The sequence below is a fragment of the Macrobrachium nipponense genome, chromosome 4 (genome assembly GCF_015104395.2).
Source record: "Macrobrachium nipponense isolate FS-2020 chromosome 4, ASM1510439v2, whole genome shotgun sequence".
In the NCBI taxonomy this organism is placed as follows: Eukaryota; Metazoa; Arthropoda; class Malacostraca; order Decapoda; family Palaemonidae; genus Macrobrachium; species Macrobrachium nipponense.
Window position 1 is genome coordinate 123,840,778 of NC_061100.1, and position 18,217 is coordinate 123,858,994.

Below are 18,217 nucleotides of genomic sequence, written 5' to 3' on the forward strand. Positions count from 1 at the left end.
TTCGACGTCGGCTGAAGAGCCATTTGTGTATATGTGGTAACAGTCGTAGAAGTTTTACAAACCAAAGAGTCATATCCCTTTTGGATTTGTATTAATAATGAGGCCAATAAGACAAAATACCTAATACTGCCTTCTGATTCCGAGTCCTAATAAAAGAATTACCTTTTAGAGAGAGCCTGTTTTAGTTTTCTGTGAAAGAAAACTATTGTTCCGGCTTTGTCTTTCCGTCCGCCCTCAGATCTACGTAAAAAACTACTGAGGCTAGAGGGTTGCAAATTGGTATTTTGATCATCCACCCTCCAATCACCAAGCATATGAAATTGCAACCCTCTACCCTCAGTAGTCTTGATTTTATTTAAGGTTAAAGTTAGCCATGGATCGTGCATCTGACAGCGCTTTTCGGAGACATGGGACGCACCCTCAGTCAACCGCATCTGGTGAACAACTGGAGAACTGCCGGTCTTACTGTTAGAGCTAAAAAGCAGTGCCAACTGAGTATAACGATGAAGAAAATCTCTGCGTTTTCGTTTAAAAATACAGACTTTTCATTATTTTCCCTCAGTCCACTGCCTGCACCACACTGGCGCGCACAGGCGAACAAATAGACATTATATATATATATATGTGTGTGTGTGTGTGTGTGTGTGTGTGTGTGTGTTGTCTGTATCTCCAGGACAATCATATTCTTTTCAGACAGAGGGCTAGTTGAATTAACGAGGAACTGTGATACAATGCGACAAAGTAAAATCACATGATTCTGGACACCTAAACGCATTACCCGAAAGAATGCCGAATGGTCACAGTGAGATCTAATGAAGTGAGGGGTAAAAGCAAGATATCTCTTTTTAAAGAGCTTTCGTGGCTTCTCGATACTCCCTCATTTAAGAATGAAGAGCGCGCTTGTATATTCAATCGTACCCTCTATACTTCCTGCATTTATTTTATGTGGAATGGGAAACTTACATTTGTTTAATTATCAGTACGCCAAGTTAGCACTAATCTTCCTTGCTTGATAAACGTCAGCATCGCTAGAAGTATGTTGCGGTATCTTTTCGTAAAAAAAAGAGCGACGCGGATTCCTTATCAAATACTTCACTAATTTTCTTGCTCGCATATGCACACTGTGTACTGAAAATATTATGAGTATGGCACCAAATTGTTAAACGTGGGGAACAAGTATTTCCCTGGGGATATAATATCCTATAGAACCTACTGTTTAATACTAGTAGCCTCTACAGAATTAATACAGTATATTAACTTCTGTCATTTTAAAACCTGTCAAAGCGTTTTTTCCTTCTCGGAAGTTATGAATGATCACGTTCTAAGTTTTCTCTCGAGATGCATTTGTTTTGTGTGTGTTTGCTTTGTGGTTCATAATTCTACTACAAAATTTCTCCTCTCCAGTAGGAAAGTTTTGACTAAACCAAGACATTATGTTTTGCACAGAATCAAAACTTCTCAATCTAAGACTAGATAATGTTTGAATATAAAGCATTACAACGGATATCACCTTATCCACTTACCTGAAAGTACTGAAGCCTAATTGCAGCAACATTTAGAAGTGCATTGCAAACACTGTGAAAAAAAGTAAATAAATTAATATTAAAAGGTGGAATACGTATTTATGTAAAAACTTCTTTACAAAAATTACCCTTTTCATTAATAATCAGACAACCTAACAACGCAAACAAATTTGTTAAAGATGGCACCTGAATATCATATATATATATATATATATATATATATATATATATATATATATATATATATATATATATCTATATATATATATATATATATATATCTATATGTATATATATCTATATATATATATATATATATATATATATACTATATAATATATAGATATATATATATATATATATATATATATATATATATATATATATATATATATATAGATATATATATATATATATATATATACATATATATATATATATATATATATATATATATATATATATATATATATATATATATATGATATTCAGGTGCCATCTTTAACAAATTTGTTTGCGTTGTTAGGTTGTCTGATTATTTTAATGAAAGAAAAGGGTACATCACGATAAAATTGTATTTGTAAAGAAGTTTTTTGGCATAAATACGTATTCCACCTTTTAATATTAATTTATTTACTTTTTTTCACAGTGTTTGCAATACACTTCTAAATGTTGCTGCAATTAGGCTTCAGTACTTTCAGGTGAGTGGAGAAGGTGATATCCGTTGTAATGCTTTATATTCAACATTATCTAGTCTTAGATTGAGAAGTTTCGATCTGTCAAAACATAATGTCTTGGTTTAGTCAAAACTTTCCTACTGGAGAGGAGAAATTTTGTAGTAGAATTATGAACCACATTATATATATATATATATATATATATATATACATACATATATAGAATATATATATATATATATATATATTATATAGATATATATATATATATATATATATATATGATATTCAGGTGCCATCTGTAACAAATTGTGCGTTGTTAGTTGTCTGATATTAATGAAAAGGGTACATCACGATATGTATATATATATATATATATATGATATATATATATATATAGATATATATATATATATATACATATATATATGAGATATAAAGATATATCTAGATGATATATATATAGAGATATATATATATATATATATATATATATATATATATAGATATATTATATATATATGTAATATGATGTCAGGTGCCATCCTTACAACAATTTTTTTGCGTTGTTAGGTTGTCTGATTTTATGAAAAGGTACATCACGATATGTATATATATATAATATATATATATATATATATATTTATATATATATATATGATAATATACGTATATATATTATATATATAGATAATGATTATATATATATAGAATATATATAATATATATATACTATTATCGTATATATATATATATGTATTATATATAATATATATATATTTATTACATCTATTATATATATATATATATATCTATATATATATATATCTATACAATTTAGTATATACATATATTATATATATATATATATTAATATTATATATATATATATATATATATATACATATCTATAATATATATCTATATATATAGATATCTCTATATAATATATATAGATATATATATATATATATATATATATATATATATATATATATATATATATTATATATATATATATTATATATATATATATACCAAAAGTTGAAGGCGGTTGCTGGAAACTAGATATACAACATCGGAGGAAAGAAAGATACCAAAATCCTTTTGTTTAATGAATTGCTTTCTCAGTTATATGGTCAGGTACCTTCAAGACGAAAGCTGCTTACGAATTAGTTCAAATTCTTTTACAAGAAATCTGGGGAACAAATTCGTAAGGCTCTTAAGAATAGATTGCTGGCTACGCCTATCTTCATAGAAATGTCATGATAACTAAAGTAGTGAATGCATGAAAGTGAGAATGTTGCTTTCCTGTATATGGTAAATTTGTATTCTATCGTGTCTCTAATTTAAAATACAAGAAAAGTAATTATGCTGTCTGTTTCCGATTCAACGTTAAATTTGATGCTGGGCACTAATGCATTTAATTTTGAAAGGAATTCTTTGAAATTGCCCCACCTATTGTCCCAAAATGTCCGAATATCGTCTACATATCTCATCCACAGCACATTTTTTATCTTATTGCATTTATTACTATAGTTTCACAGTATTCCATGTACAGATTGGCTAAAACATGACTTAAAGGGCTACCCATGCTACACCCGAATTTTTGCTTATAGAATGATTCCTCGAATGAAAATACGTTATTAGATACACATAATTCGACTAATTATTATTTCGTCTAGGGCCAGTGGGAAATGATCTCAATAGGGGGCTAATTTTTCCTTCAAAAACTGTAGAACGTCCGGTACTGGTACTTTTGTGAATAAGAAACCTACATCAAGGCATAAAAGTTTTATGTTGTGAAGTGGTATGTGTGCGTCTCTGAATTTGTGACAAAAATCTTCCGAATGTTTAATATGACTGGGAGAAAAAGTGCCTTAGAAAGGGGAAAGGAAGCCAGCTAACCATTTAGAAATTTTATAATTGAAAGCTTCGGCACATGAAATGATGGGTCTAAATGGAAGATTATCTTTGTGAGTTTCGGGAAGGCCATAAAAGTTAAGTAGTTCTGGGTTAATGACTTTAAATTTCTCCACTAATTCAATGCTCTTTTTGTCTTGCCCAATTAATATTACTTTCCTTAAAAAACGTTTTGTGGGGATGTTTTGGAGGTCATTTTTCGTCGATTTGTCGTATGTTTGTGTCACTAAGGAGTTGGTTGATTTTATCGAGGTATAAGTCTTTGTCCATGATTATGTAATCATGGACAAAGACTTTTACCTGGACACAATCAACCAATTTCTTAGTGATTCTTAGTGACATACATTTACGACAAACTAACGAAAAATCCCCTCCAAAACGTCCCCAGAGAACTTGTTTTTTTTTTTTTTTTTATTAAGTTAAGTAAGATTAATTGGCCAAGAGAAAAAGAGCCTTGGATTATTGGAGAAATTTAAAGTCATTAACCCAGAACTACCTTACTTATATGGCATTCTCAAAACTCACAAAGATAATCTTCCATGTAGTTTTAGACCCATCATTTCATGTGTAAACATTCGGAAGATTTTTGTCACAAATTCAGAGAAGCACACATACCACTTCGCAGCATAATTAAACTTTTAAACCTTGATTAGATTTTCTATTCATAAAAGTACCAGTACCGGACGTTCTACAGTTTTTGAAGGAAAAATTAACTCCCTATTCAGATAATTTCCCACTGCCCCTTGACAAAATAATAACGTATTTTCGTTCGGGGAATCATTTTATAAGCAAAAATTCTAGTGTAGCATGGGTAGCCCTTTAAGTCTTATTTTAGCCAATCTATACATGGAATGCTTTGAAACTATAGTAATAAATGCAATAAAACGTTAAAATATGCTGTGTATGAGATATGTAAATGATATTCTAACATTTTGGGACAATAGGTGGGGCAATTTCAACGAATTCCTTTCAAAATTAAATGCATTAGTGCCCAGCATCAAATTTAAAGTTGAATGGGAAACAGACACCAAAATTCCTTTTCTTGATGTTTTGATAATTAAAGACACGACAGAATTCAAATTTACCATATACAGGAAAGCAACATTCTCACTTTAGTAGTTATAATGACATTTCTATCAAGATAGGCGTAGCCAGCGATCTGTTCTTAAGAGCCTTACGAATTTGTTCCCCAGATTTCCTGGAAAAGGAATTTGAACTAATTCGTTAGCATTAAGGTACTCTAACCATAAAACTGAGAAAGGAATTCATAAAGCAAACGCAATTTTCTACCGAACCCATCAAGACAAGACCAGAGACACCCACAACAATAAAATAAAAATTCCACACCTGGACAGGATTGAGATGGTGACCCAGACTCTCTGAAAATCTAATCCTTTCGCCTTTACCTACCCAAATACCATAGTCAAATCCCTGAATAACGTCCAACAAAAGCCAATCCCCAAAGACACAGGAGTATACAAAATCCATGTCTGGACTGTGACCAATCTTATATCAGTTTTACAGGAAAATCACTTCCAGAGATTAATATAACATAAACAGTCAGCTATGTATGGACGACAGAGCTCAGCTATTTTTAACCATATAAATAACCATAACCACAGAATAAACTTTCACGTATAATTTATAGCAGCAAATGACGGTATAAAAGCCAGATGGTGGAGTCAGCCTTGATTAAACAGACAGGTAATAAACATTGCAAAGGGCGCCTAGGATTCAGATATCATAGATAAAATCTTCCTTCAGCCAACGCTTAAGAGGATTAAAGAGAAATTATCAACAGGGGTGACCTAGTCAAGCGGCTTAACTGTGGATGGATCTCTTGGTATAAACACCGCCTTTGGTATAACTTTTTTCTACAGGCTGCTCAATAAGCAAGAGCCCGTGCTGGCACAAGGTCAGCTTAGTCAAAAACAACAACTTTCCTCATTCATTACCTACCTGAAGAGGGAGACAGCAATCTCTGAAATATAGTACTAACTTTCTATATTTTGGCGTTTTGATGGGTTCCTTTTAAGATGGAACTCTGTTGTAACAGAACATTTTTACCAGTCATACACACATAATATAGATATATATATATATATATATTATATATATATACATATATATATATATATACATATATATATACTATATATATATAATATATATATATATATATATACATATATATATATATATATATATATATATATATATATATATATATATATATATATATATATATATATATATATATATATATATATACACACAAACACACACACACACACTATATATATATATATATATATATATTATATATATATATATATATATATATATATATATATATATATATATTCAAGAAAGCAACAGATCGTTGTCTGAACCCCATAGGACGTCTCTAAACTTCAATACAGCATTCTCAAATAAGACAAAGTTTACAAAAAAATATATTTATACACAAGCAGATAATAAACTAATCTTTTTTTTTTACATAACTCATCTGTCACTTCATCAACTTGCAGAACAACGAGTGCTTACCCATATGCATCCAAGAGGGCGACCTCTTCTCAGACCGTACCTCCTGCAGTCACTTCTTCGTCTGCACGACCGTTTCCAAATCCAACGGAAGCGAGGGCCCCGTTGAGGACACTGGCGTCACGGCCGCACAGGATGATGAGCCCTCTGCCCCTTATCACCAGCTGGTTCTCCTGAGATGCTCCTGCCAGAGCGAGGGAGATGTTTATAATAGGTAACATTTTCACGTCTCCACAAAAGTGTTTCTTTTCCTGTTACTGCTCCGTCAGTCTGTGCTAAAAATATGACAAATTTTTAATCAATTTGTATTTTTCATAAATAACAAACCTGTGGTCTTAGTGGAAATGTATAATAATTAGAATATTAGGCATAATTACATCACAAGTGGTTTACAGACATTTGATTCTCCATTAAACATACAATCGTAGCATTCACCAGTGATAGGTCGCAATATTGTCAAAATACTAAGAGGAAATTTTTCTTTTCAAGTAATCTTTCTCATCTGAAGCTGAAGCTAGTGCATTTGATATCTATCCGTTTTTAATGACGGTAAATTCCAATTTCATTGATATTTTACTCAATTGATATTATGGAGCAAATATCGATAATCATCGTCTTAACACCTCGATTTCCTCACACTTTTAGAGAGGATACATCCATGGCTACGAGCCTTGGACACAAATAAATGAAGAATCTTTTTTTAACTCCTGTGGTGTGATTCAAACCCTCAGTCGATAAAGAAAATGGTTATAAGTAAAAGTTCGCATTACAAAATGGTTATAAATAAACAAAGCCATATAAAAATTTAGCCTATGGCAAGGTTTTCAGCGCCCTGTAATTTGAAAAATCAAGAATCCCGACTCTTTAGTGATAATTTTGACCCACAACGACAGTCTCCTCCTACACGTATCTTGTTGAGCAAGGGGTTCTCTTCATTTATTGGATTTTTTTTTTATTATTATTATTAACCTAGGTGCCAAACGTTAGAGCCTCACCAGGTGACAACTCATTTCAGAAGGGAGACGGGAGGTACCCGAAACTAGGGATCAGCAAGTCATATGGACTTTTATTTCTTCAAAAAAGCTCTCTTGTATTGCTGGTGGGGAAAAAAATCAGCATTCCTCCAAGACAAACCATAATCAACTCTTGCAAGAGCACGAACTATATATATTGTTTCTAAATCTATAAAATACCTAGCAGTCTACAACTTGATTGGTATCAAGGGGCCTTTATTTGATAATTAGTTGAGTAGACAGCATACTGCCAGTTCATACTCATTCATCTAAACCATCAGCACGCAAGTACATAAGCCTCAAAGACAAGTAAATGATAAAACTGCACTGCACTTTAGATCACCAGACATACACTACATTGGCCTGGGGTTAAGTCATGGTAGAAACATTCTAACCTAGAATTTTCTTCATTTCACATCCAAAAAGAATATCTACCCAATACATAGCTTAAGAAGCCACTCTTTTTCAGATCTCAAGGATAGGATTGAAGTGGTGTTTAATGCTTAAGAAGAGCATTTACAATTAATGTATCATATAAGTTTTCTAATTTGGCATAAATTCCACCATCCTTTTTTGTTGCATGTTACAATTAATCTAGATATATATATATAAATGCATCTAAAACCTAAACCTAAGAGTGATTAAGAGAAACTTTAAACGGAATTATAAAAGAATAAAAGTTGGTATACTTGAACAACTAGTATTAGTTGATTTCAGCACCCTTTATTATATCATAGATAACACTATCTTCTTGAAATTTTCATGTTTCTCACACAGTTACTTTTTCTACTATTATTCTTTAACTTATTTCAAACAGTTAAGCTTCCTTACATTTTTCTGAATGTACCATTTTACATTGTATGTTTCAGGTACCTACAGCGGTGCTCACGGAGAGGCCACTGTCACGTATCTTGCGGTGATCATAGTCTTTTCTTCAGTGAATGGAAAAGTGTCAGATACAATGGCCATCATTGTTCTGTAATGCCCCTGCTTTCTACCTCGTTTGATGCAGCAAATAAAGTTCATCCACAGGCAAATCACCGAGTTCGGGCCAATGATGTTATTACGAAGTTAATGCCTATTCAAAGAAGCCCGATGCAGTCAGTGATTAATGTGCATCTTTTGAGGGAGAATGAGTCTTCAAACTCTACATATTCAGTAGCATCTCTCCTTCCCTCTATTACTGTAACAAACATTCCAACATACACTTCCTCCAATACTCAGACTCATCTTTTGGCTACAACTGCATATTCAGTTAATACACCGGGCACAGTTACAGCAACAGGTCCACAGAGTAACTGCAACACAACGTTGAATCCCGGACAAGCAGGTGCAGTTGAGAGCAGTAGTACTAGCACTGGCGGCACTCACTTTACTAATACTTTGCTAGATATAACGTCACAGAACTACAGTTTCATAACTGGAGTGACTCACATGCCCCTTACCGTGACAGATGAAATCCCATCACAAACTCCCCAAGGTTTTTCTTTTATTACTGGAGTCACCCAAATACATACTTTAACAAACGGAAATCAGTCACTGTCATCTCAAGGTTATTCTACCATTACTGGGGTCACCCACATACCTACCTTGACTACTGAAAGTCAGTTACTGTCATCTCAAGATTATATTTTCATTACTGGAGTAACCCACGTGCCTACTTTCACTATTGACAGTCATTCACAATCATCCCAAAGTTATTCTCTCATTACTGGGGTCACCCACATACCTACCTTGACGACTGACAGTCTTTCCCAATCATCCCAAAGTTATTCTTTCATTACTGGGGTCACCCACATACCTACCTTGACGACTGACAGTCTTTCCCAATCATCCCAAAGTTATTCTCTCATTACTGGGGTCACCCACATACCTACCTTGACTACCGACAGTCATTCCCAATCATCCCAAAGTTATTCTTTCATTACTGGGGTCACCCACACACCTACCTTAATTTCTGAAAGCCAGTCACAATCTTCCCAAAGCTATTCTTTTCTTACTGGGGTCACCCATATATCTACTTTAACTACTGAAAGCCAGTTACAATCCTCCCAAAGTTATTCTTTCATTACAGGGGTTACACAGATAACTACTTTAATTACTGGAAGCCTGTCGCAGTCCTCCCAAAGTTATTCAATCATTACTGGAGTCACTCATATACCTACTGTAACTACTGAAAGCCATTCATCCCAAAATTATTCTTTCATTACTGGGGTCACCCACTTACCTACTCTAACTGGAAGCCCACCACAGTCATCCCAAAGTTATTCTTTTATTACAGGGGTCACCCATATATCTGCTATGACAACCAACCAGTTGCAATCATCAGAAAGTTCTTTTACTACTGGAGTTACACACATCCCTACAACTCTAATAGATGAGAGCCATTTGCAACCTTCACAAAATTATTCTTTCATTACTGGTGTTACCAATGTACATAGTACTATGACAGATGCAATACAACCAGTGCAAACAATTCAGACGTCAACTGTTTTAGCTGGAGCTACCAATATATTTGAGATGGTTTCTTCAATTATCGTTAGCCCAGTTTTACCAGTTGTCACACAAACACTTGACAGCCCCTCGGTTACTTCTCCCCCTAGTTTGCCTACATCAACAGATAACTCTACACTTTCCTATACAACTGTGCAAACTGCAGACGATAAACCAGAAACAACTCAGAATTCAGTAGGCTGCAGGCCCAAGAAGTGCTTAATTCCTAACACTCGTTTCCCAAACCCTACAAACTGCACTAAATATTACAAGTGTGTACTGTTCCGAGGGCAGGTGGTTGCAAGATCTTACATATGTCCCTCTGTCATGCCAACCTTCAGCCCTACTCTTATGATGTGCCTCAGAGGAATCAAGTGCCGTCCAAGCTGCCCTCAACAAGAAGTTTCCACTGTTTCAGATGTGCCGCTAGCAACTACAACAGAGGCAGTAAATACAAAAGGTATGATTTCAGAAACTTTAGAGTATACTGACCCAAATCTATTGCCTCCAGGTTTTCTTGTGGATGGTGAATACTCAAAAACAGCGGTAAGTAAAGTTACATTAGATACAGCATCTGTTTTAACTGGGCCATCATATGATTTCAGTTTAGATACTGCATATACACCATCAAACCAAGTATCATTAAATCTTTGTAAGTTCACCTGCAGCGAACCATATATGAAGGCTGCAGACCCCACAGATTGCCATTACTATTATTTGTGCAAGTTGACAGAGGATCTGACTCCCCACCCCATAAGGATAAAGTGTCCACAGAGTCATCCTGTTTTTATTGCAGAGACTGGAGCGTGTGCAAATAATGGTTCATGTGAAGTCAAGTGTCACCTAAATAATATTTATGTGGCAACTACCGTAGTTCAGCCACAAATATCAACATCACATTATCACTGCCATCATCACAATCCGTAACATTTACTATGTCCACTATTCTTACTACTCTCCCCATCATAAATTCAGTCACGCCCACTCCTAACCTACCTTCAACTTCTAATTTCTCAGCCTTAGATGAAGGTGAGCTTACATATAATAACCAGAACAAGGAAAGCTATCAGAATATTCATGTTACTTCTACCACTCAACATTATGAAACTATTCTGTCATCGACAGACAATCCATCAGAGTGTAGCCCAACATGCTTAGTTCCTGATTCTTGGCTACCAGACCCTACAGACTGCCACCACTTCTATGTCTGCCATTTTCTGAATGATATCATATCAAAACCTAGAAGAATAGCTTGTCCTGCAAATCGGCCTGTTTTCAGTCGTGAAGAAGGAAGGTGTTTAGCCAAAGCTCCATGTATTGTAACATGCCAGACACCTGCCACTATTGCCACAACAGAGCTCATGAATACAGACTGCAATCCAAAGTGTTTGGTTCCCTATTCCTCCGTACCAGATCCATCTGATTGTACTCGCTACTTTATATGCATATTCCTCTATGACCTTACTCTTGAACCTGTTCGTGCCAAATGCCCAAGAACTAAACCCTTCTTCGACCCAGTAAGTAAGAAATGTGAAAAATGGGCTAGATGCATTACAGGATGCTCCAGACCAACAGTGTTTCCAGCCATATCAACAGAGCCTCCCATTACTTTTAGCTCAAGTATAGAAGATAACTGCCTTCCACAATGTAGAATACCAGATACCTTAGTACATGATCCAAAAGACTGTCAAGCTTACTATATCTGTACACTTACCAAATCAGGTAGCCTTAAACCTATTAAAATGCAGTGCCCTGAGCACAAAATTATTTTTGACAAGATGACTGGAAGTTGCACTGCAGAAGCTGATTGCAACACTGATTGTTCAGACACCAGTAGTTCCAACCTAACTGCACTTGATAATTCTCAAACGGAATCGCTCTTGGTTTTGACTGATATTCAAGATGATACTCATAAAACAACTTTATCATTTTCAAATGACAGTAGTGAAGTACCTGAAATGGAAGATATCACGGGCACCACACCTCAAACATCCACTAACGAATCAATATCTTTAAACACAGAGGACTGTGAGCCAATATGTGAGAGTCACAACTCAATTACTTATGATCCATTGGATTGTCACTATTACTATGTTTGTATGTTTACAGGAGGTAAGAAATATGTTTCTAAAGTCAAGTGTCCATTAGAAAGGCCTATTTTCCATGTGGATACCAAAAGTTGTCAGGGAAATGTTCCCTGTATCCAAATATGTAATAAAATCATTACATCACAACTGGACCTCACTGAGGCAAGTCACAACATTTCAGCTACCTCATCAGATATTATCAACCCCACAGCACATGACCTCACAACTACTATTCTTCATTCACCGCTTGGAATAGAGGAAACTTTAGTTCCTCCTGCTTTGCTCAGTACTACTGTTCAATCAGTAGGTGAAATCTTGTCTACTAATGTTTACTTTACAGAAAATTTTTCAGATATCGCAGATTACACTGAGGACCCTAAAACAGTGGCATCAGTAAATGAAAACAATTCTACCACACTTAATGATTTAACTGCACATCCACTAGAAATAACTTCGGCATCTTCATCAGTCACACCTTTAACAAATTTCCAAGAAACCAGTTCAGATTTTACCAGTATACCTCACCCCAGCGAAATCAAATGCTCTCAAGAGTGTAGGAAACAAGGCATACTGCTTCCTGATTTAACTGACTGCCGTTATTATTATGTATGTATACACCTTAATGGTCTAATACCACAGCCAGTTAGAAGTAAATGCCCTCTTCATTCTCCCATATTTGATACAGGCACTAGTCAATGTGTAGCCGACGGTGTGTGTCACAATCCATGTTCTAATTCATCATTTATCCAAGATGAATCTTCAAAAGAAACGACACCAGCTGTTAGTCCAACGGTTACTCCTGACCCTTGTTTACCATCTTGCCAGACATTAAACTCTGTGATTCCTGATCCATCAGACTGTCATTTCTACTACTACTGTACTTTGTCCAACGGCATGTTAACTCCCGTTCGTATGAAGTGTCCAACAGGAAGACCAATATTCAATATTAATTACCTGACTTGTAGTAGCAATATACCTTGTGTTGCATCTTGTAAAAAACTTCAGCCCCATATACCAAACCCCTCGTCACAAATCATATCGCTTACTTCAAGTATTACTTACTGTCCTTATGCTGGCTACTTTGCCAGCAGTGAAAGATGCATTTCATCTTATGATTACTGCTATCACCAGGGAGACAAAATATTAAAGACAAGAAAGCAATGTCCTAAAGGACTGGTATTTAATCCAATATCTACATATCCCTATTGTGTGTCACCACATGATTGCCCATATGATCCCCAGAAGTATGGTCCAACAGCCAACGCTACTTACTGTCGCCACCCAGGCAGGTTCCCAAAGTGCAGAGATTGTTGCTCAGATTTCATACAATGTCAGCCTGCTCCACAAGATACATACAGGCCTGTAATAGTGCAATGTTCTGGTGGTCTTGTATTCAATACTGACCCAATTTATCCTGTGTGCCTCCGTAAAGCAGACTGCCCCACTGGTAGTCAAATTATCAGAGAGTGTGAAGTACAAGGTAATTATCCATCTTGCCCTCTTGGTAACTGTTGCAGAAATTATAATCATTGCACTCATGATGGGCGGCTTCAGCAGAGGACTTGTCCTTATCCCTTTGTATTTAATAACCATCCCTCTTACCCATACTGCATTTTAGCATGGAATTGTCCTTATATATCTCTTTTATAACATTAGTTTTGGTCGTTCACCCATATGCTGTTGCAATAATTTTTAAATTAATACTATTCACAAGGCTGAGACATATACATAATAATGTTCAAAAGATACAATACTTGAGACACGAACAGTATCCATCAGCCGACGGATCATTGTCGGTCATTAACCTCATTATCAAAAACAATTCTTCAAGTTTCTCCAATTTCTGGATGACTTCCCCTGTCTTCGGACAATGTTTATATAGTAATGGGTTGACTCACTTCTTTGTTGCCATCTTCAAGTTCAATTAGTGTTAGTAACAGGATGCATATGAAATTTTTATGTAATTAAATTGCAACATATCGACACTGTCCAGCTTCATTATAGATTATGCTTCTTTCCTACAAAGTATATCTGTAATTTGCAAATCCCAATCACTCGAATAGAAATTTTTGAATAAATGGAAGATTAAATTACTCTCCTGTTTATGTAATCGCCCTTTGTCATGACACCACTTGCGTCAAAGACTCATATCTCACTATTAATTTTATAGTTTACTAAACTGCTCATAACATTCAACGAACTTTGACATCCGAGATCTCTTGGCATTTGCTTGTCCCGGAGGACACAGTTATCATCATGGAATATCCTTCAAAGCCCACAATTTTTATTTATAGGAATCTTTCGTTCTTATCTCTTCTATCCAGTTAGAATTTTTTCCATGTCAACTAGCCGAATAGCCTGAAATAATATAGACCATAATAGGCCAGCCCCTCTACATTGAAGTTTGTCTCTCCCTATCGAGTTCTTTCAGTTTATGACGACATTTCATTTGATTTTCGTCTCACCAGTTACATGCAGTGTAAATATCTCTGATATCATCTCTTCATTCTGGTGCCATTGTCAAGGCATTTATCATCTGCTAGATCTTGACACCGCCACATTACTTTGGGTCTATAAAAATTGTTGGCCTATTTTGACCCAGTTAACAAAACTTTATGAAGGAAATTCACAATGCACCGACACCTTCCATTTCCTAGTTGAAACGAATAAGGCCACATCTCTGTTTTAGCCTCATTAGCCACTTTTATAACCTAACAGGTCTAGTCAGTGGTTCCCCTTACAAGCGTCTCAAGTTTTTTGTCTGTAAATCAAAGTAGTTTATTGAAATTTCTTGTTTTTACTTTCCATGTTGTTACAATTGAGTGTTTCCTTTGCAGAGGTCGTTTTAATCATCCTCCTGTCATAAATTAGTCACCTACCCACCCACACACAAACAGACCTCATCTATTAACTCTTTAAACCCCTGAAAGATAAAAATAAAATAAAAATGAGTCTTTTTCATCGAAAACCCGACTAAATTCTTCTAGCCATCTTCAATATTCACTGATCTCATCTTGAACAGATGTAGAGAGAGAGAGAGAGAGAGAGAGAGAGAGAGAGAGAGAGAGAGAGAGAGAGAGAGAGAGAGAGAGAGAGAGAGAGAGAGAGAGAGAGAAGACACGTTTAAGTCCAAGATATGGGTTTCATGATCCTCACGGGTCACATTTTGTCGTGTAATCACTTCATCACTGTTTATCGAAATTTTCACCATAAACTTGAAAAAAGTATAAATGTTTTGCTGATTTTGTTAATCTGTCACAAGTCAATTGTTATCCAGTCTGTACTTTTGGTTGGTAAATTAGAATGCGTCGCATTGCAAAACTGGGATGGATTCTGTCAACGTATCGTCTATTTGTCCCTTCTATTGACGGGTACGCTAACGCAGTTAAACGCGCTCATGTTACTCATTTACGCCAGAAATGGCCCTTTGGCTGCATGCAGTAAAGCTATGTTTGGCTACCTATAACCGTATATATAACTATACCAAAAATAGCCTTTGCCTAACCGGTCAAAATGTATCATTCTTGGCTATATAAGGCCCTTGGGCTCTTAGATTGATAAATCCTGTTTAAGGTTAAGGCTGAAGAATGGAAACACTAGACTAAAGCTGTTTCTTTAAACCTTTCTATGATTTACATTAGCTCTCTTTCAGTTGGCAATATTTCTCTTGCTGACGTGCAGCTTACCACACTAAATTTACTCACTTCGGCAGTAGTATACGGTTTGGGCTATATACCTAACCCTACCTTCTGTAACTGATCTATATAAGATTATGATGTATATGTAGCCTACAGATATCAATTCTAACCTCAGCCTGGCTGTAAACACAAAAGATATTGTCTCAATCTTAACTGTGGTTGGTCCCTTATCAAAGACTGTGGTGCTGTCAGGCAAAAGAATGCTATCCTTCATAAACAATGGTATGGCATGGAACCGGTCATAAAGAATGGTAGTTACTGTCGAAACCCACGTTACTGTGAACACTGGGAAGAATCACGAGAACAAGTCAGGTGTTTTCATTCCTTAATCTACTAGGAGGTTCGTTAAGTCTTCAAACCCCACTGGCTATCTACAGCTAAGGCTGAGGCATTATCTTTTATGTTTTCTTTACTGTCCTTCAGGGGTATATGGCATATAGCCCGAAATGCAGGGTACCATTTTTGGGACTGTCTGCCTTGAGTAACCATCATGAAAGTGAAAGACCGAAAATATATCACTTGCAGATATATTTCTTACCTAAAGAACCGAGCTTTGTCATGTAAATGTTTATGGATGAAGATATTGTTTGAATGGAAGTAGAATCGCGCTTCTCGGCAATGTTTTAACCAGCCACCAAGTCACCTATGTTTTTAAAGAATTTCATTCCTTTCTTTAAAAAAAATTAATATTACTGCACTATATTCATTGCACTTCGTCGTGAATACATAATAACTGGGAACGGAAGCCTCTTAGCAGCTGTTGAAACTTAAACTTTCCATGACGGAAATTCATTAAAATAACAGAAAAACTCATTGTTCTTCACGAATTATATTTACCGTAGGCCAAAATCAACTCCACACTGCAACTGTCATTTTTTAACGCAAAGAATTATTTATCATATATTCGTAGATCCTGCGGCCGGGAAGATATACTAGAGCGAGACAGAGCTTAGGTGGCTGGTAACCATTGCAGCAAGCAAGAGGATTTCATCACTTGTTGAAGAATGTAGGTTAGCCTCAAGCAAACAGTAGCACTATTTCTCTGGAGTTACGATACCTCAAAATACTGTCTGTCATAAAAGCAATTCACTGTATTCAAATTCAGAGCATCTGTCATAGCCCTAACTAACATATATTTAAAAATTAGTATTGGTTTTACGCTTCACTCCATATTGTAGAGGAGCAGTGTATTCCAAATGAAACAATTGTAATAGCTTTAAGTGGTCAATTAACTAATCATAGTAATTTAAGTCTTGTAGAATAATTTGCTTACAGCCATATGATCACTCACATGTTTAGCTACGCCTATCTCTTCGTGAGTGTATTAATCTGGTACTGTATACGATTAAATTGTCCTACAGTCATCATCAATAATATGTAAAGGACAAGACTATTATTTTTACCCGAGTATAAAGAGGGAAGAATTTGAATTTATAAATAAAACCTATAGCAAACCTGAACACTGAATGTTGTCAAATTTACCTTAGATTACAATCCTGTACTTATTATTTTCGCCAAAAATTATCTAAGTATGTATAACTTTAAACTCAATGATAGTTATTCTCATTCTTTACTTCTTGGGCATTATGTACAAATTGCATGTTTCTTTAAGCATTCTTTGAACATTTAGTATGAAATGGTAAGGGCAGTTATGTAACTATATTGAATGAGATTGGATATTGTTTACCTAATGATGTAAATTAGCCTATAATAAAATGATATTAGTATAATAAACACTTTATAAACCTCTATTCAATGTATTTCAACTAAGTTACAAAAAGGTAGCTTAGCTATTCCCAACAGAAATTTAAGCGTGCTGGAGCACAAGGCAGTGCAATGCTTCCATCCCGTCCGACACTGATTTTTACGAGAGAGAGAGAGAGAGAGAGAGAGAGAGAGAGAGAGAGAGAGAGAGAGAGAGAGAGAGAGAGAGGACCCATTTGCTGTCACTGGGTATTTCAAATTGTCCTTCAGCTGTCAGAATGGATGATTTCCAAGGAATACAAGAGCAAAGCTTCCTTATCAGTTTAGGTTAGAAAATCTCTTCCTTTTGGCTTCTCAGGCCTTACTGTGACCTGCTGCTGATTTAGTATGGGGGGGGGGGGTGGGGGGGGGGGGGGTGGCCAAACCAGAATCTGGAAATTGTTCACATTTCCATCAATGGGAACTTTCCCTTGTACTATACATAACATAGAAAAAAGGGATTTTGACGTAAGGAAAAATCTATTTCTGGGCGATTGGCTCGTGTCGCCAGCGAAA

The 18,217-nt window shown here is 35.4% G+C and overlaps 2 protein-coding genes across 4 annotated transcripts in view; both read left to right on the forward strand.

Annotated features, from left to right (window-relative positions):
* Positions 1-17,686, forward strand: part of LOC135211121 (extracellular matrix protein A-like) — a 22,926-nt gene extending 5,240 nt beyond the window's left edge. For all 3 annotated transcript variants that reach the window (XM_064244232.1, XM_064244234.1, XM_064244233.1), the window contains exons 3-5: positions 6,655-6,881; positions 8,550-10,633; positions 16,869-17,686. In XM_064244232.1, the coding sequence (XP_064100302.1) occupies positions 6,655-6,881; positions 8,550-10,633; positions 16,869-16,894 (2,337 nt within the window). In that variant the 3' untranslated portion in view covers positions 16,895-17,686. The remainder of the gene's footprint in view (positions 1-6,654; positions 6,882-8,549; positions 10,634-16,868) is intronic.
* On the forward strand, positions 10,644-16,875 carry LOC135211120 (uncharacterized). Its single transcript, XM_064244231.1, has one exon. The coding sequence runs from the start codon at positions 11,109-11,111 to the stop codon at positions 13,908-13,910; it is 2,802 nt and encodes a 933-aa protein (XP_064100301.1). The 5' UTR covers positions 10,644-11,108; the 3' UTR covers positions 13,911-16,875.
* Positions 17,687-18,217: the final 531 nt, after the last annotated feature.